The sequence below is a fragment of the Crocuta crocuta genome, unplaced genomic scaffold, assembly GCF_008692635.1.
Source record: "Crocuta crocuta isolate KB4526 unplaced genomic scaffold, BGI_CrCroc_1.0 scaffold93, whole genome shotgun sequence".
NCBI classification, from domain to species: domain Eukaryota; kingdom Metazoa; phylum Chordata; class Mammalia; order Carnivora; family Hyaenidae; genus Crocuta; species Crocuta crocuta.
The window spans coordinates 5708485-5728499 of record NW_027529641.1 but is presented as its reverse complement, the minus strand read 5'-3'; the positions used below and the strand labels follow the sequence as shown (position 1 = coordinate 5728499).

The window sequence follows — 20015 nt, the reverse complement described above, 5'->3', positions numbered from 1 at the left end:
AGTTCGCTTTGTGTAGCGGGGACATTGTAACAATTTTCTTCCCATGCATGAACGCAGGTCATCATTCCATTTCTTTGTGTCGTCTTCAATTTCTTGCTTCAGAGTCTTATAGTTTTCACCATATAGAGCTTTCACATCCTTGGTTGGATTTATTCCTAAGTATTTTACTTAGATGATACTGTGAGTGGGATTGCTTTCTTTATGTCTTTTTTAGATGTTTTGTTATTAATGTGTAGAAACACAATTGCTTTCTGTATCTTTATTTTGTATCCATCAAATTCACTGAATTTGTCAATTCTAGCAGTTTTTTGGTGGTATCTTTAGGATTTTCTCTAAGATTATATCATTTACAAGCAAAGAGAGTTTCACTTCTTCTTTTCTCATTTGGATGCCTCTTATTATCTTTTTCTTAACTGATTCCCCTGGCTGGGAGTAGTGACAGTAGGTATCCTCGTCTGGTCCTGATCTTAGAGGAAAAGCTTTTAACCTTTCACCAGTGAATATGATTTTGGGTGTGGGTTAGTCATATAGGGCCTTTATTGTGTTGAGGTATCTTCCTCCTATACTCAGTTTGTTGAGCATTTTTATCATGAAAGGTTGTGTTTGTCAAATGCTTTTCTGCATCTGTTGACATGATCAAAGATTTTTATCTCATTCGTTATGTTATGGTATATCTCATTCATTGATTTGATTCGTGTGCATCGAACCACCTTGCATTCCAGGGATAAACCTCACTTGACCCTGGTGAATGATCTTTTTAATGTGCTGTTGAATTTGGTTTGCTGATACTTTGCTGAGGATTTTTGCATCTGTCAATGAGGTATATCTGTCTGTAGTTTTCTTGTCCTGTAGGCTCCTTATCTGGATTGTTTCCTTCTGTCCAGTTTTTTTTTTTTTTTTTTAAAGTTTGAGAAGCATTGTCATTGATTGTTCTTTAAATATTGGGTAGAATTCACCAATGAAACCATCTGGTTCTGTACTTTTCTGTGTTGNATAGTTTATTTTTACTCTTGATTCCCTTGCTTTTGGGGATGTGTCAAGTAAGAAGTTGCTGCGTCAACCTCCTTACTTCATACCCGTCTGGTCAGACTTTCAAATTCTTCATGATTCATCTTGGTAGATTGTATGTTTCTAGGAGTTTATCCATTTCCTATAGGTTATCCATTTCGTTGGCATATATTTATAGTAGCCTCTCATGTAGTATTCCTGTAGTATCAGCTGTAATGTCTCTTCTTTCATTTCTGAGTCCTCTCTGTTTCTGAGTCACTCTAGCTAAAGGTTTATCAATCTTAAAAAAAAAAGAACCCAGCTCTTTGTTTCATTTATCTTTTTATTTTGATTTATTTATTTTTTGGGTCTCTATTTCTGCTTTGATCTTTTTATTTTCTTCTTATTATTAAATTTGGGCATAGTTCTTTTTCTAGTGCCTTGAGGTATAAAGTGAGGTCATTTATCTGAGTTCTTTCTTGTGTCTTAATGTAGACTATCAAGTTCCTTCTTAGAGCTAAGTCTGCAGTTGCGCCTGGGTGGTTCAGTTGGTTAACCATCTGGCTCTTGACTTCAGCAGGTCATCATCTCGTGGTTTGTGAGTTCGAGCCCGGCATTGGGCTCTCTGCTGTCAGCATGGAGCCTGCTTGGGATTCTCAGTCTCCCTCTCTGCTCCTCCTTGGCTCATGTGTATGCACATGTGCTCTCTCTCAGAAATATATTTTAAAAAATTAAAAAAAAAAACAAGAACTACTTTTGCTTTTGACATATTGTTTCCATTTTCATTTGTTTCAGGATACTTCTTGATTTTTCTTTTTCTTCTTTCACCTTTTTGCTCAGGACCATGTGTTTTAGTCTCCATATATTTATTATTTTTCCAGATTTCCTCCTGTTATTAATTTCTGGTTTCACACCACTATAGTGTTCACTATAGTCAGAAAAGATACTTGGTATTTTTTCAATCTTTTAAATAAAATTTGCTAAGGCTTTTAAAAGAAACTGTTTATTATTTATTTTGAGAAAGAGCGAGTGTGTGAGCAGGGGAGGGGTAAAGAGAGGAGAGAGAATCCCAAGCAGGCTCTGCACTCAGCACAGAGCCCAATGCAGGGCTGGATCCCACAAAAGTGGATCATGACCTGAGCCAAAATCAAGAGTTGGACACTCAACTGACTGAGCCACCCAGGTGCCCCAAAACTTTTCTATGAGCTACATGTGATGTATCCTGGAGAATGTTCTGTGTGCATTTGAGAAGAATGTGTATTCTGCTGCTGTTGGTTGGCATGTTTGTGTATGCCTGTCTGGTCCATATGGTCTAAAGTATAGTTCAAGTCCATGCTTTCTCACAGATTTTTTAAAACCTGGATGATCTATTGTGGAGAGTAGGGTATTGAAGTCCCCTTCTATGGTGTTAGCTATTTTTCCTCTCAAATCCATTAGAATTCATGTAATATAATTCAGGTGCTCTGATGTTGGGTACATATATATATGATTTTTGTATCTTCTTGATGAATTGACCCCTTATTATATTATGTCCATCTTTGTCTCTTTTTACCATTTTTGGCTCAAAGTCCATTTTGTCTGACATTAGTATAGCTACCCATGCATGCTCTTTTGGTTTCCATTTGCATGGAGTTATCTCTTGCCACTTTCACTTTGAATCTATGTGTGTCCTTAAAGCTGAGGTGAGTCTCTTGTAGCATAATATAGTTGGGTTTTTTTGTTTGTTTGTTTGCCTGTTTTGTTTTCTGGGTTTTCTTGTTGTTTTTATCCAGCCAGCCTTTAAAACATTTTAAAAAAATATTTATTTATTTTTGAAAGACAGGGACAGAGCACTAGTACGGGAGGGGCAGAGAGAGAGGGAGGGCACAGAATCTGAAGCAGGCTCCAGGCTCTGAGCTGTCAGCACAGAGCCCGATGCGGGGTTCAAACCCACGAACTGTGAGATCATGACCTGAGCTGAAGTCGGACGCTTAACCGAGTGAGCCACCCAGCCAGTCTGCCTTGAAGAATTTGGTCTGTTAACATTTACAATAATTATTGACAGTAAAAGACTTCTGCCATTTTATTGTTTTCTGGCTGTTTAGATCTCAGTTTTTCTTTTCTTTGTGTTGCCTTTCTTTGCAAATTAAATGATTCTCTGTAGCAGCATATTTTGATTCCCTTCTTCTCGTGTATCTGTTGTAGATTTTTGTTTTGGAGTCCCATGAGGTTTACAGAAAAAATCTTGTACATATCACAGTGTAGTTTATGCTGATAAGTTTAATTTGATCACGTATAAAAAAATCTATCCTCTTCCCCCGCCCCCTTTTACATTTTCAAGGACACCATTTACATTGTTTATTTGTGTATCCTTGAACATATTGTCAAGGCTGTACCTCTTAATCTTTATCTAGGTGAATCCTTACCTAGCACATCACCATATAAACAGTGTGAAAGTATTCTAAATCTGACTCTATGCTTATCTTTCCCAGTGTCTTGTATATTTCTGTATGGTTTCAAGCTACTAATAAGCATCCTTTAGTATCAGCTGGAAAAATTCCTTTGAGCAATTCTTCTAATGCAGTTTAGTGGTGATAAATCCCCTCAACTTTTGTTTATTAGGGAAAGATTTTCTTTCACCTTCACTTCTGAAGGACGGCTTTGCTGGGGGGAGTATTCCTGGTTGGCGGTCCCTTCTTTCAGCACTTTGAATGTATCACCCCACTCTCTTTGCCTGTTCGAATCTGCTGAGAAATCTATCGATAGCCTTATGAGGGGGGTCCCCTCATATGAGAGAATCTTTTTTCCCTTCCAGCTTTTAAAATTCTTTCATTTTTAACCATTTCATTATTCTTTTTTTTTAAAGAGCTTTTTAAATTTTTTTTTTTTAATATTTTATTTATTTCTAGGAGAGAGAGAGACAGCGCGAGCAGGGGAGGGTCAGAGAGAGAGGGAGACACAGAATTTGAAGCAGGGTCCAGGCTCTGAGCTGGCAGTCAGCACAGAGCCCAACGCGGGGCTCGAACCCACGAACCGCGAGATCATGACCTAAGCGAAAGTCGGACGCTTAACCGACTAAGCCACCCAGGCGCCCCTTGACCATTTCATTATTCTTGGAGAACATGCTGGGTTGAAATTTTGTGGCGACTTATTCCTTCATGAACTTGGATGTCCAATTCTCTCCCCATGTCGGGGAAATTCTCATTGTTTCAGCTTTTCATTCCTTTCTCCCTCTCTTCTTCTGGGACTCCAGTAGTGCAAACATTATTTCTTTTGATCATGTCCTGTCCTATAGGCTTTCTTTTTCCTTTTCAGCCTTTTTTTTCTACTTGCTCTTCTAGTTGTTTAATTTCAACTGATCTGCCTTCTAACTCACGGCTCGTCTCTTCTATTTGTTCAACTATGCTGCCGAAACTATTGAATTTTTCAGTTCATTGTATTCTTCAGCTCCAAAATGTGCTTGGTTCTTTGTTTTCTCTTTGTTGAGCTTCTCATTTTGTTCTTGTATTGTTTTCCTCATAGTTCAGTCATTTATGTGTTCTCTTGTGGCTCTGAGCACCTGTACTACGATGATTTTGATTTGTCAGGCACTACCTGCATCTCCATTTTCTGGGTCCAGTTTCTGGAGGTTCACTGTGTTCCTTTGGTCAAAATCTGCTTCCCTCACCCTTTCCAGACTTTATGGACTGATTTTGGTTAGGAGAGCCTCTCCCCTGCAGACAGGGGCACGCCGGACCGTGCTGGGACCCAGGTCTAGTGTGCACGGCAACAGACGCAGGAGTACCTGGTGGCGGTGAGGCCAGTCGGGGCATGATGTCGCTTTGGCTCACGTCACTGGCATCCACACTGTTGACAACTGTGTATTCCTCAATGAACACTACTGAGCTTCTCAGACATGCCTCTGGGACCAGTCAGTAGCTAGGGGCCAGGGCAGGCAGCGTCGGTGGCTGGAACCAATGGTGTGCACCCACCTGACTGGGGTGGGGGCGGGGGACGGCTGTAGGCACCTACGAAGTGGCAGAGGTGACTTGTGGACAAAGCTGTGATGGGTGTCAGGGCAGGGAGCAAGGGCTGAGGCCAACTATGGGCTCCCTGGCATTGACAGACGGAGCGGCAGCGTGCTGTCCTAGGACTCCAGACCCTCCCCCTGGGTGTGCGCGCTGCAGTGGAGGCTGCGCCAAAGGTGAGGCAGGTTCTCAGCCGGAGGGACCAGCGGTAGCCACAGGTGGGCGTGGCGGTGCTGGCCAGTAACCCAAGGCAGGGCTTGATCTTGACCGGCAAGCAGCTGCTGGGGCCCCATTGCTGTGTGACCCCCCACCCCCCACCCCCGGGTCTGTGCTGGCCCTGGAGGGGTTGGTGACAGGTGGGTGTGGTGATGCTGGCCAGTGACAGGAGGCAGGGCTTGGGAGTGCCCTAACAGCGTCAGCTTCCTGCTTCCGAGAGTAGGACGAGGGTTACGTAAACGTTAACATTAGGGAAAGCTGGGGGAAGGATATATGGAAGCGATGATTTCTGCAGCTTTTCTGAAAGTTAAAAATTGGTTCAAAGTGAAGCTTTTAAAAAAAAGCTTAAAACGGGGAAGGGGGATGATACAGAGAAACCAGTTAGTACAACCGTGAGTTTTGCTACTCTTCCCCAGCTGCCTTCAGCTGCTTTGGTACAGAGTGAGCAGGCGCAAGATGTGTGTAAGCGACCAAAGTCCAGGACACGTTCTCCGGAGCTGGGCGAGCTGTGCATCAGTGTAGGTTGTCTGGGAAGTTCAAGGTTTCTTGCAGGGGGCAGGGCCGTGTCCCAGCCGCGTGCGCGCCCATTGCCCATTGATTGGCCAATGGCCTGGGGCCGGTCAGCGGCGCTTGTCCTCAGCTCACACTGGTCTCAGCGCTCACCTCTTACTCACTGGGCCAAGCGCGCCCTCGCCCCAGAGGAGTCCCTCTCCTAGTGTCCCAGGTAGCAGGTGGCCCCCTGACTGCGGGGAAGGTGGGAAGAAACCCAGGTTTCCGCAGCTCTACGGCCGGATGCTGCTCTGACCCTGTGCAGGGGCCAGACGGGCAGAGGAGAGTGGCCTGGGCCGTCGGGCTGGCGCAGGGCTCCGGCAACAGCGGCGTCTTGGCTGGTGCCAGGCAGACACTGAATCAGCCCCAGCCCGGAGGGAGGCGCCCGTGGGAGCGAACTCGGGGATCGCAGTGAATGGATTTTAAGGAGCCACAGCTGTGATGACACTATTTTTAGCCGCAGGCCTCCACCAGCTTTCAAACCCTGCTAATAAGGGCCGCACTGTAGCCAGCAAGTGAAACCAGCACACAAATGTAGCTTTTAACGTGGCTGACAGCAAGAATCTGCTTAGTTAGGCGCTGGCTTAAAAGGCAGATCCAAGGAAGCGAACGCTGTCCACACTGCCAAGTTTGTTTTCACACCTGTCACTTCTGAAAATAATTCATTTAGAAAATCTGTCTTCTGCTGCTCGCTCAGGATTATGTATGCATTTTGGGTAAAACAAATCATCCCACCCCCTAAATTCCAGAGACAGAACTTGCTATATATACGATCAGATCCCGTTTAGCAGTACCCACCCGGCCCCCCCACGCATCTGTCCCGCAAGAAGTCGTTACTGGAGCCTGAATGGGCTCACCCGGGTCCACACCAGCTGCAGTGACGGCCCCGATGCGGGGACCCGGACTGCCGGCTGCCGCCCAGGAGGGGAGGCCCAGGGAGAAGCTAGGGGTGAGGCTGGCCACATGCTGCGGCGATCTCCTTAAGCGAGTCTCAAGGTCAAGTAAAGGGACTCTGCAGGTGGAAGAGGCCTGTGAGGGGAGGGGACTGGGCAGGGAAGGGGGGGAGAGGGCCGACTGGCGGCAAACATGACAGAGTCTGGAGTACACAGGAAAAGCCAGTCCGTCTTTACTGTAGTGAGTGCAGGATACAAATAGTTTACAACAACCTCTAGCATTTTCTTAACCATTTGATAAAAAGTTCACTATAATATTTATTGTATAATGAAGAAAAAACAACACATTCAGGGAAAAATTGAGATTAACTTATTTTTCTTAAAAGGTTCATCTCAAGGATGGCAACAAAGTCCAGCTTGTGCCGCCAAACGGTTTTACGTGATCAAACCGTGTACAGCTTCTTGTGTGAACTGTTGACTACAAACATTTACCAAATACATAAATCTCTTTTTAAAAAAGCCGTTTTAAATATAGCAAAGCAGTGTCTTCTTGCACAGCAAAGTGAAGAAAGTTTCTACAGAGAAATAAAAGTTTTACATTTGTAAAATCTTTTTCACATTCTACTCATCTAGCTTCTCATGATCCGACGCCAGGAGTTTTCTGGTTCCTTATTTACTATGTATTTCTTGTGCGCGTGATGGTTAATCAAGAAAATATGTTAATGCTTTACTAGTTGTCCTTATAGCTAAAGGAAATGGTACAACATATATTGTTCTTTCAGAACAAACCCCTGATTTAGTCTCGAACACAATGGACATAATTAGGGCTCAAAAGATGGAGTTTCGATTGGGACCATGTGCAGACGGACGTTGGTGGCGCTGCTCGCGGAGGGAAGCGCGGCTGGTGGCAGTGGCGCCTCAACCGGTGCGGTGGACTCTACGCTTTTTTTGTTTTTGTCTTTTAGTAATAAAATACGTCATCTGAAGGATGAAATTCTCTTGCGATGGTGCCATACAAAAACACAGGAGTCTAAAACGGTAAGAAAGGTCGGTTCTAAAGAAACCCCGATCGGGTCTCCCCCACTGCGAGCCGGTCTCCACCAGGGGGTGTGCGTGCGTGTGTGTCTGTACATGGTGTCTGGGTGAGGGGTGTCTGTCACGTCCGTATGCGCCACGTCACACCGGGCATACAGGAAGAGGGTTAACAGTCAGATACTCGCTTCCTGAAAACGGAATACATGGTTACTTGGTCAGTGTCACTGAAATACAAACTCCGAGCCTTGTGTAATATTATTTTAGAAAACAGTAGTTGTACTGATTATAAACCTGCATAGAAAGAAAGACTATTGAGATACAGTCAGAAAAGCCATCTCATAAGGCACACAAGAAAATAGACAGTAAATGTGAATGTGTTAACTCCTATCCCGTGTACAGCAGAAGTTCATGAACATGCATAAATAGGAACGAAAGAATCACTTAACACTTTCAAAGCTATAAATGGTTTACAAAGTGGTAAGGATCGTCTTGGAAACTCAGTGTTAGGAGACTGTCTTGTTTCAATCCGGTGTGACCTTATGAAGAAATGTGCCTGTATGTAGTTCAGTAAAAGAAGTACATTTTAAAGAAAAACTAATCCTTTCTGAGGAAGAGCCAAACGTCTATACTGACGGCAGGAGAGAGCACGTCACCCTCTCTTTTTTGGCCTCGATCAAAAATTAAAAGAGAATTCCATTTTTGTAGTCGTGAGCGCCGCAGGTTTATCCTGTACCTAATACCTATGTGTCAGTCAGGAAAGCTGACTGATGATTTGTCACAAGTTGCACTATGAGGAAATTGTCAAAAGGCAGGCAATTTAGGGGGAAAAGCAAAACGGAAGTAAAAACTGTAGGTAGCTGCTCGATATTGAGTTTAAAATACAAAACAGCAGCAACTCTTAAACCCTTATTTTGAGTTTCGCAGGAAAGGGAATATTTAAAAACTCTATGATGAAAGATCTACAGGACTTTGAATTTTGTTTGTGGCACGAGCCCAGGAAACGGACGAACCTGCTACCACGGCTTCGCCGGCCGCGTGCAGGAGGGGTAAGGCCTTGTTCAAAAGCTGAGTGGAGCGCGGCACGGGGTCGGTCAGGACGCCAGCCGTGCCACGGACCTGCCCAGGAGAGCATTTCTCCCCACACCCAAGTGTCGTTTCAATGCACAGAGAGTTCAGGATGGTAGGATTCTGTCACCAGCTGCATCATTCTATTTTAGAGGGTCAAGGAAGAAAAGATCCCTTCCCCCCAAAATATTTTTCCCTAATCATTTACCACTTATAAAACCTTTGTGCTCATCTACTATTTTGCCATGTTCTCTAATATTAATTAAATTAGGTCAGCTTTTTCTACTATAGTTTTTTCCTCACAAAAGGCAAGTTTTAAATAATGCCTTATAAAATCTGTTACAACACATTTTATATTTATGCAAGATGAACTTAACACCAGTTTTTTTTTTTTTGCCACTTTGCTATTTATGTACACATATAAAATATATAATGATGCTCAACCCATACAGCACAAAGATTACAATGTAACATCACACATTCACCACCAGTGAGGGGAGAAACCCCTTTATACAATCCTCTGAAAAGACTGGGCTAATAATTAAAATCCAAAGTACAGTATATTTAACAAAATAGTAAATATTAAACAGTGAATACTCTACTTGATAAGGATCTCGCCTTTTCCCCCCAAATTGGCGGCAATCCACAAAAATATACTTTTTAATCTGGTGACCATACAATACATAGGTACTTACATCAAAGGTGATAATATATTTTAAGATGCTATGTACAACAAAGAGTTTGGCTCAACTTTTAATTTACATATAGAATAATAAGTGTTCATGGCTTTTTTTTTCCAAGGTTCTGCTTGCAAGATATTTTAAATTGTTTTGTTTTCTTCCCCCTCTTAAAATAAAACTAAAAGTTAAAACAAGATAAAGCTATTCTCTTAAAAAAAAGTTACAACATACAGCTTTGGCTTATATAAATAATTCATAGCAGAATGTGTTCAAAAGTAGTGAATATAATTTTATATATAGTCATCAATTCATAAGGGTGTTTTCTTTCATATAAAATATACATGAGCTAAAATCAGTTTCTTTAAGATATGAATGTAAAAAGAAACTTCTGACATAGTCCAATTATAACTTAATATATTAATTTATTTTGTTAATGCTCTATATTTCTAGGCTAGTATTTTCTGAATATCTCATGCGTGTTTTCTACTCTCTCTCTTTTTTATTAGCTAAAGATCACTTCTCTGACCCAATACATTTTTGCACGTGCAAAACAGTTATGTGTGGGGCTTTTTTTGTTTTGTTTTTTAAAATATCAACAGCCCTTCCCATGCACCCCTCCGCAACAGAGAACCCATGCCAGGCTGGGTAATTAATATAAATGACGTTTTATGTACAGTATTGCTTTCTCGGTTCCTGCTTTTCTACTGCTCTGTTCTACAAAGCATTTTTCTTAAGTAACTACAGTCACTGCACAGTTAAATAAAACACGTAGGGGCCCTCTAGGTTTCTGCAAGCTAGTGTGGGAGGATCGTATATGGGTACACGTTTCTCTGCAAAAACTGGTTATCTTATGAAACAAGTAGTCCAAGGAAGTGCCAGACTAGACTCTGCCTACAGGGTGCTTTGTCTGCCATGGGACGCACATCTGCAGATCTACGAGGCAGCTAAGTGCCTGATTCCGAATGCGACACACACCCACACACACACACTCACGCCCACATACATATATATATAGAAAGGGATATATATGTATGTATGTACATATAAATAGAGCTAACTCCTGTCCTTATTTACCGATGTGGATAGCAGTTCACTGCGGCAACGCGAAGCACAAGCACCAGCCTGGGAGCCCTAGGTCACCCACGCGTCCATCCTCATTCGCTTTACGGAAGGGCTTTCTCTGTCCTCGCTGTTTGGGGGTCGGCCAAGCACAACTGGAGAGTGGAAGTCGCCCCGCGGATCCTCCCGGTCACTGCCATCGTAGGAGCTGCTGGAGCTGCTCAGACTGTCCACGGGGGAGCGCCCCATTTCCTGCCGGGGCTGGGGGGGCTGGGGGGGCTGCGGCGGCTGCTGCTGCTGTTGCTGCTGCTGGAAGCCTGACGGGGTCATTCGATCCCGGGGAGGTGAGATTGGTTCTGACTTAATGTTGATGTTTTGGTTGGTATTAATGGATAGATTCGAACCCTGAGATAACTGCCCTCCAGCACTGAAGGAAAAAAGAAAACAGAAAGAAGACGTGAAGTGGCTCGCGAGCGCAGCCCTGTCACTGGAAGGTGGTACAGACACCGCCTGACTGACGTGCTGTCAGAATTCCCCACGACTGGTTTTAGTCACCTCTCCTTGCAAGGAAAGGAACAGTCCAGACGAGAGCTCCAGTGGCTGGCCCACCCGCACCCGTGGCACTCCAGCAGGTGGAGGAGCCCGTGGGTCGGGGTCTGACGCCGCCGTGCGGCACAGACAGAGGACGAGAGAGGAGCCACACGGCAGCCTGCACTCTGCTTCCTCTCTCTTCTCGCTCTCTTCCATCACAGCGCCCTGTTTTCCAGGCGAGGAAACGGTCTGGGAACAGCTAACCTGCTCAGAGCAGGACAGCGCGGTGTGTGCGCAGCCTGTTCTCCCGGCCTGAGCGGCAAGCCCTTTCCACTTGCTTCTGGGGGGCTATTTTGAGTGTGTTCCTTAGGATGAAGAGACGCCTCGAGGGCCGACAGGCAAAGCAAATAAAGGAAGGGAAAACCCTCTGCTCTCTCGGTGGAAGGGAGGGAGGAACGGCAGGGGTCTGGAACCTTGCGTGGGAACCAGGCTCCAGGGCTGCGTGCCGTTGACCCCGGCCGCCGGCGGCGGCGCAGGTCCCTCAGCAAGCACAGCCCCACAAAGAGAACAGCCTCCCGGGCGGGGTGAGGGGATCTGAGTGAGAAGGGTTTCAGCGGCGCCGGGGGAGGAGGCGGGGCCGGCAGGAAGGACAAGGAACGGCCTCTGCAGAACCGGGACAGCGGGGCCGTGTAGCTGGAGGAGAGCATGTCCCCCGAGGAGGCCGAGGAGCAGAGCCAGCCGGCCCCCAGGAGGGCTGGCCACGTCGTCGTCTGTTCCCTGTGTGCACGGATAACCACCGCGGCAGGGGGCCTGAGTACCTTCAAGCCGCATTTTCCCAACACTGGAATCAGGTCCAGAGGCTGTGAGGGAGGGCCGGGACCGGGCAGCAGGCGGTGCGTACGGGGGCCTCTGTGCCACGGTGGCCCTTGGTTACTACGGGAGTCTCTCTACCTCCATATGAGAGAAGCCTTGCTGCCCGAATCTCCTCAAGGAATGCCTAGTTTGCTCGGTATCCGAGCTGTTATCTAGAATCATCGTAAAGGAAATCTTTTCTCCACACTCGTACCGCCTAAAACAAGAATCGCTGTAGGACAGTCACATGAAAGCCAACAGCGCAAAGACTGTAACTGCTAGAAAAAGGAAGCGCACGGGCTAGGAGCAGAGCGAGATCTGGGGAAATGTCTAGCTACTCACACCAGAGAGCTGAGGGCTGCTTGTCCTAACTGGTGCTGCTGCCAGGCCGACACCTGCCCGAGAGACAGCATTCCCGGCGAGCTGAAGCCCTGCAGGGCCGACAGGTCCGCGCCAGTCAGCGAGTAATCTGAAACAAGGAGAGGAGTCTTGCTCGTGTGTGTAACAGGAGGCCCACGCGAAGTCGGTTTTTCAAACAGTAGCTCCAGAAGCTCCCAGCTTGAGAGAAGGCAGGCACTTTATGGCCTAAACCAGCAAACAGCTCTAGCCCCACAACGGTGGTTCTGCCACGAGGCTGAAGGTCCCGGCCATATTTGTTTGTCTGCAATTATTTCAGGAAGTTTCAACTTTGTACTAAATGTTTATAGTTTAATGTCTCATAACAAGTTGAGATACTTTTTCCAGTAAATAGAAATAATGAAAAGGCCACCGCTAAAGGCTGTTCCTACACAACCATTATTTTAAATGTGTCCAGCGCTACCCTCCTGCAAAAGGAGGGACGGTCAGGCTGAGTCTAGAACAGCAGGTCTTATGTTCTTGAAGTACGAGGGTAGCAGGAAAGACACGGCGCCCCTTCTCCTGCAGCGCCAAGCTCAGTGGCATAAATCATACATCATTACACGACCGATTAACTGCATGTGTTCAAAGTACAGGGACTGTCAAAGATTCCTGACTGCCTCAAAATAATTTCAAGTTCATGAAAACACGTGTTACAAGAGTACAATATATACTATAGCTCATTCATGTCATGAATGCTTCAGACAGTAGCCACTTTGGTCAAGACTAGGACATTAGGTATCATTCACACATAGAGTTATTTCAGTTCTTCATTAACACTTGTCTTTTCCATTTAGTTTTAAAGAGAGGTGGCAAAAACCCTTCTAGTTTTAACTGCTTTTCCATGTCTCAAGAGAGGTATTTAAAGAAGTTGGTCTTCCTAGCAAATTCACATTAATAAAAAAGGAACGGAGTGCAAAGAGCGCAGGTGGCGCTCGGACGGGCCCACCTCCGCGCTTGCTCCTCACGCCCCGCTCTCCCCCACTGCCTGGGGGGGTCCCAGAGGCTGGTGCGGGGCGCCCTCACACTGCTGCCTTCCGCAGCGACCCCCTGCGGCCAGCAACTCTTTACCTATAGGTCCTGCCACCCCCCTACTTGCTAACTTGCTACGTCTGGATGTCCCTCCTAACCGCTCAAATCTGACACCCAAACTGGATTCCTCTTTTCCTCTAAACCTGCTCCTCATCTTGATAAACGGTACCGACATTCACGTCGTCGTTGGTGCCAGAAGCCTGTAGGTGTTGATACTTCCCTCCTACTTCCACTACCAACCACCAAGGCTGGTCAGTTCTATGTACTGTCTCCAACCTGCCCAAGTCACCAGCTCTACTGCCACCACTCCAAGTCCAGGCCACTGGTATCTGCTACTGGGGCGATCGATCCAGCCTCCAGCGTGGGCTCCTCACATGTAGTTTTGCCCCTCTCAACACTGTAGCCAATGTGATCTTAAAACAATAAATATGATCCTGTAACTCTCTGCTTAAAACTCCATGGCTTCCCAGCGCTCTCAATATCCAAATCTTCAACACGGCCTCTAAATTGTTACTTACCTCTATAGTTCCAACTCTAACCGCCCCGTACCATCCCTGTCCCCCGCCCCAGCCATGCTCCTGTCTCCTAGCCTTTGTACACTGTGCTCCCTCTTCCCAGAACACTCTTCCTACTCTGCCTGGTTGAGTCACGTGTGCTCCCTTAGGCCGAAGCTCAATGCAGCTCTTAACATGACTATAATAAATTATTCTGAGAGCTGTCTGTCCTGTGTCTTTCTCCCCCGACAGTCCCTAAGTTCCACTGTTAGCTTCTCTGAAGCGTCAGGTGCCTGCCTTGGCTGGTGAGCGTGCAGCCACGTGCACCCGCTGCCTCTTCTTGGAAGGGCGGATGTGAGTGGAGGACTGTCCACACGGCCCGCGCAGCTCTGAGCGCCCCTCCACTCAAGGAAGCAGTTGTAGATTTTCCTGACACCGTCCTGAAATAGGGTATTTTAAAATGAAATGTCTAAATAAACATAAATGGGCAAAAAGATCCTCTCCCAAGAGAGGAGTGACGACTGGCTCCGAGGAGAAACACGAAAGGTCCTGGTCTTGCTCCTGAGGCACAAACACATGGAGGACAACACAACGTGCCCAGCACAGCGATGCATCTGCCGCAGGGGGAGGGAGGTGGGGGGCCCAAGTTCAAGGGGGCTCCGTCTTCCCCAGGCTGGCTAATGTGGCACGAAGAGAAAAACCTCTCCCTTCAACAGCCTGGAAAAGCAAGGGGCTGTGTGATGAGAAAGGACAACAGTCCATCAACCCCCTTGGTCTGACGCATAGGCCGTAATTCTGACGACGGCCGTCTGTTTCTTTGTCAGGGGGAAGTAAAGGTCAATGCTGGGAAACCATTCTACAGTCATTGTACTTTCTGTACGTTTTTCAAAGTTAGTGTTTAATACATCCAAATGTGAATGTGAAACACTGGATATCATTTATTTCAATCAACAGATCTTTAAAAAACTCAGAAAAGCACACGCTGATCACAAAACAAAGAACCCAAATCATGAAAGGCACGAGCGCAGACTCACCAGTGTTGTAGGCGGTCGGCATGGCCGAGTACACCAGTCCCTGCGGAGGCAAGCTTGGGGTGGTCACAGACACGACTGGGGTGGCTAGAGGCTGAGTGGCTTGAGAGCTGCTTATCCTCTGGGTATTCTGTGAGAGGGCAGAAAAAAATGTCATTATTTGAGTATTTACACTCAGACTTAGTATTTTAAAAATAACATTCAATTTAAAAGTGACATTTTTCACAGTTTTAGTATGTGAATGTCATTATTTCTGAAAGCAGTGATAATGTGAAAAAATTCTTAAAAAATACTAATGGGAATAACTAAATATTTAATTTCAAGGGACATAGTTTTACATTAATTATTCATTTTCCCTTGTCTTTTCCAGAGTTTATTGATGTCAAGGATATAGTGTTAAAATCGAAACTTGCGGTATGGGTGATAACACTTTTATGTGTTAACATAAATGAGGACTTGATGGCACCACAAAAACCGCCAGGCTACCTGAAATAAACGTCTGGGTTTAAAGACCCGAGGACAGCAAAAGTCATTTGTATACAGAGAAGCCAAGTCCACAGTTCAGGGATCAAAACTACTTATAGCTGCAGCATTTCCATGTTCACATGGCTTTAAGTCTCGGCTTACTGAAGTACAGCTTGCTTTCAGATTTCCTTCCCGGTGATCCTGCAGTCGATGTGCACGCACACGCACACACCACTAACCCTGCCCCCACACGTGCTCAGCCTCCCCCACTGTCAACATCACCCACCCAGTGACCTATTTCTTAGCAGGTTCAGATATGCATCCCTCAGTCTCTCAACTCTTCTGAAAGGAGAGGCTTTGCGAAGAGAGCTTGTGACTAACATACTTTTGGTAGAGCTGTGAATGGAGCAAAATTAAATGCAAAATTAGATGACTCCATCTACAGGGTATCCTATCTACACTAGGAATGAATTTTAAAAACCAACTTAATAATCAAGTCAGTTTAAGATGGCCACTCCTGTACATGGGGAGGGGTGTGTGTGTGACAAGAGCACTCTCTCACCACAGTGGCCTAAGGGAGCACTCCAAAACCAAGATCAGAGGAACAGACCCCTTGGTCCATGTGGTCAGCACACAAGAAGGCCAAAGCACACCTCCTCCAGGCTTATTTTATTATTTTAAATGAAGAAGTTACAACCTGATAACCGACATCCGGGGTCTAAGCCATGTCAATAAATTCAGCACCCTTAAGATTATAAAGAGTCAGAGTGTGATTCAGTTTTCTCTATCACCATTTCCAAAGGGTAATCAGATGAAGGCCTTTGGCTAGATCTAGATACTTGAATGCTGATCATATGATAAGGATCCAGATCGGTTTCTTTCTTTTTAGTTTGTATTTTCTGCCCGATCTTAAGTTTCTATTCTAATTAAAAAAGACCATTCAGTATGTGATTACAGCACCTGGGTTTTTGTCTCCAGTTCACTACTTCCTAAGGGGGGGAGGGGGGAAGACTCATTTAACCTCTCTGAACCTCTCTGGAGAGCAGGGAAGATAGTGATCTTGTAGTCCTACCTTGGAAAGCTCTAGTGAGCTCAGAGGTGGGAAGTACTCTGGTAACTGAAGTACTGCACAGATGTGACACAGTATCTTTACTGTCCCAAGAAACCCTCTGGCCCAAGATTTCTATATAACTGGTTAACAAAGAAAGAGGGAGGATAAATACATTCCCTCCTTCTGACCCACAGGTGTGCCGCCCGGAGCCCCCATGAAGCGAGGCTGTTTCAGAACAGTAAGGCTGCTCAAGGGATCTCTGCAGCCTGGCTCTTACGAAGAGTCTTCAGTGGCGCCTGTCCTGCCTCACCTTGGGTCAGAGCCATCCTTGATTATATATGAGAGCTCAAATCAATCTGAACAACTTTCTAAATGCTAACAGATGGTATCTGTGATTATTATTTTGGTTCTGACAAAGCTCCGCATTTAAAACTGATTATGTTTTAGAGTCTTAATAAACAATGAAAAACAATTTAAAAAAATGGGGCGCCTGGGTATCTCAGTTGGTGTTGTGTCTGACTTTGGCTCAGGCCATGATCTGATAGTTTGTGAATTCAAGTTCCACATCGGGCTCTGCGCTGACAGCACAGAGCCTGCTTCCGATGATCTGTGTCTTCCCTCTCTTTGTCCCTCCTCCTGCTTGCACAATCTGTCTCAAAAATAAACACTAAAAATATTTCAATAGGATCTGAATCAGCATAATTTTTAAAGGATATGAATTGTTTAGAGTTTTGGGTTATGTATTTGTTTCTTAATTACAAATACCATTTATGGTTTCTACATTTTGTAGTTTTCAAAGACTTAGAAATTTATCTTTAAGATTCTAACTGGGAGTGTACTTTAAGGAATGTGGAAGTCACTCTATGGCAACTAGGAAATACACTTTCATCTCAGCATTGAGTTAATAATTTTAATGGATTTTTGAGGTAGAGACATACTTTGGAGTATATAATTTGTTTTAAGATTTGGTCACTGGAAATTCAAGAGTCAAATACTAGGCAAAAAGAACACAGCATGACCCAGTTTGGCCTGACACTATCCATGCCAGAGCTTCATCTCCATGGCAATCTCCTGGCATGACCTCAAGAAGGGACGGTTTTGTGTGTGTGTGTGTGTGTGTGTGTGTGTGTGCGCGCGCGCGCGCGCGCCAGTGAACACCAACATATTGGTTCCAACCATCAAAGATCCTAATCTCAATGGCACGGACTTTTCTGAGTAAGCGAACATGTGGAACCACTAGAGGGCAGCCTATTGCTACAGAACTGAAAGGAAGCACTCCTGACAACTTTAAGGTAACTCATCTAAGATGAATTATTTTATACTGAATTATAAAATCCATTTTCTAATCATTACTGTATCACTAAACAAAGTATTTCCCCAGAAGATAGTCTGAATCTGCACATGATGTAATCCAACACCACAATGTCACCGGACTAATATATTTTAGTTTACCTAAATAGAAAACCACATCTAAAACTGTGAGTGATCACAAAGTTAAAGAATGACCCCTTATGTTAAGGACAGAGCACAGACAACCTTATCTAAAAAGAAACAAACTGTGCAAAACACACCAGCATGCATATATATGTAATAATAAAATATAAATAAAACCAACAGATGCCTTTCCCCCATGCTCTCATGCAATCTGAACGCTTGACCATGCTACAAACTAAAACATTTTCAAGTTTTTCAACCTTATAAACATCCAATTAGCAGCTGACTTTGAATTCATATGATCATTTCTGTGAATCTGGGGGCTTAGATCTCAAAGAATAGATCAAATAAAGTCCCTTTTAGTCAAATTTATTTTCTAGAAAAGCCAATAGAAATCATTTGTTCTAGAAAAAAATAGCTACTTTTAAGACTAGAGCATCTCCTACCAGACAAAAGTATAAAATCTGTATATATTAAATTACATTCGTTTCAGTAAAAAGGAAACCCCCTTATGGTTCAGACCATCTCAGATGATGTGAAATAATTCCAACTCTGAAAAAGGTGACCTCACCAAAAATGATGTCATCTTTTTGAAAGAAAGAAAAATGGCACAAGACCATGTGTTACAATCTGAGGAACTTCGAGGGTGAGGTCATTTTCTAAAAAAAAGTTAATTTGGGGAACTATATACGGTATTTTGTATCTTTCCTTAAAAAAAATCTTTACAAGTAAGTGTCTTGTGATCATTGACAGCTATTGTTTTTAAAAGCTCCGTTCCAGCGTTCCCTCCAGCAAACAAAAGGGGTCAAGAGACACAATTATACACTGAAAAACTGGACAGACTCTGTAGTACCAGCAGTTCGGCTCAGTGATTCAAAGTGCTTGCAGAGTGTTTAATAACTACAAGAAAAACTGTAACACAGGGAACACACATTAGATGAAAACATTTAAGAGAATGAGTACTTTCTAAATCATTTGCAACTCCCTTCAGGCAGAAACACACACTCACCAACTCCAATTCCTCTTCCTCCGACTGAACTCAGCACATAAGAGGGATACAAAAGTTACTAAGACTGTTGATACTCAAAAATAAAATATTTCTTTAGAAAAACAAGTTATTTGGACACTGGCAGTTACTTGGAACTCTAAAGAGATGACTGACTATATGTATGCTACGAATACAAATCTAAAGTACTTGTTTCTTCACTGGTAGTTGATTTCAGAAGAAAGACAGGCTTTAAAGACACCACACCCCCCAGCTTCACCTGCTCCTATGCCGGCCTCACCCACACACATCCAGCGCTGCAACACTATGTAAAAGGAGTTCCTCATCAGGACACCAGTTTGTATTTGAAGCCTCGAGAATACTCATCCTCCCATCCCTAGCCCACAGCATCATACATGCGCATTATTCATCCCTAGATGTGTGCTCTTTGGTTGGCAGAAATTATTTTTTCTTATCCCACAGCAGCTGGCACAGTGTTATGAAACAACAAGAACTCAAACATTTGTTAGTAACAGTTTTAAATAACAGAGACTTATAGATCATCTGCAAATACCATTTTTATACATATAGTTTCACTGTGGGAAAACCACACTTAGGAAGAAAATGAGACTGGAAGCAAAGTGAACTGATAAATCATGCCCAGAAAAAGAGCTGAACGAAACCTATTTGCTCCTTTTCTCCTAAGCAACTAGAAAACATGTAATAGGCTAGAAATCCTTTGCTAATTAGTTTTTTTCTTATTTTATTCGAATAAGTCAAATTGTCAATCTATGAAAGGTGTCTTTATAAGCGTCACTGATAACATGAAATCCCAATCTCTTAAACCAGTTCATCCGCAAACACACTCTAGAACAGGGCGGCTGGCCATCTACTCTGAGAAGTAATCACCTGGCCTACAACTGCTATTTCAAATGTGGGTAAAATGTTCGACTGTTTAGTTACAGATACGTTTACACATCTCCAATGATAAGACACGAGTCAAAATACTATGGGTGTGTGATGTATAGTTTTCACTTTAACCTCAGGGACAAGGGCGTAAAATTATTTATATAGCAATTTTTAAGTATCTCTGAAAAAAAGATCAGGGATCATCTTGACCAGTTGCTAAAGGCCTAAATGCAGTTTTGTTCTTAAATTCTGTCGTTTACTGCTCATTCTTAGAAACATATTCTGAGCCTTAAATGAACCTTTCTGTGGTTTTCATTTCTGAAAGATAGTGGCAGGCATTCCACATCTTGTTCCCGAAAGGGTAC

The 20015-nt window shown here is 44.2% G+C and overlaps 1 protein-coding gene across 6 annotated transcripts in view; it reads right to left on the bottom strand.

The window, feature by feature from the left end:
- Positions 1–6840: 6840 nt before the first annotated feature.
- MEF2A (myocyte enhancer factor 2A) overlaps positions 6841–20015 on the bottom strand; it is a 153327-nt gene continuing 140152 nt past the window's right edge. For all 6 annotated transcript variants that reach the window (XM_077762386.1, XM_077762384.1, XM_077762381.1 and 3 more), the window contains 3 exons: positions 14810–14936; positions 12196–12322; positions 6841–10897 (listed from right to left, as the gene is read on the bottom strand). In XM_077762386.1, coding sequence (XP_077618512.1) covers positions 10543–10897; positions 12196–12322; positions 14810–14936 — 609 coding nt within the window. In that variant the 3' untranslated portion in view covers positions 6841–10542. The remainder of the gene's footprint in view (positions 10898–12195; positions 12323–14809; positions 14937–20015) is intronic.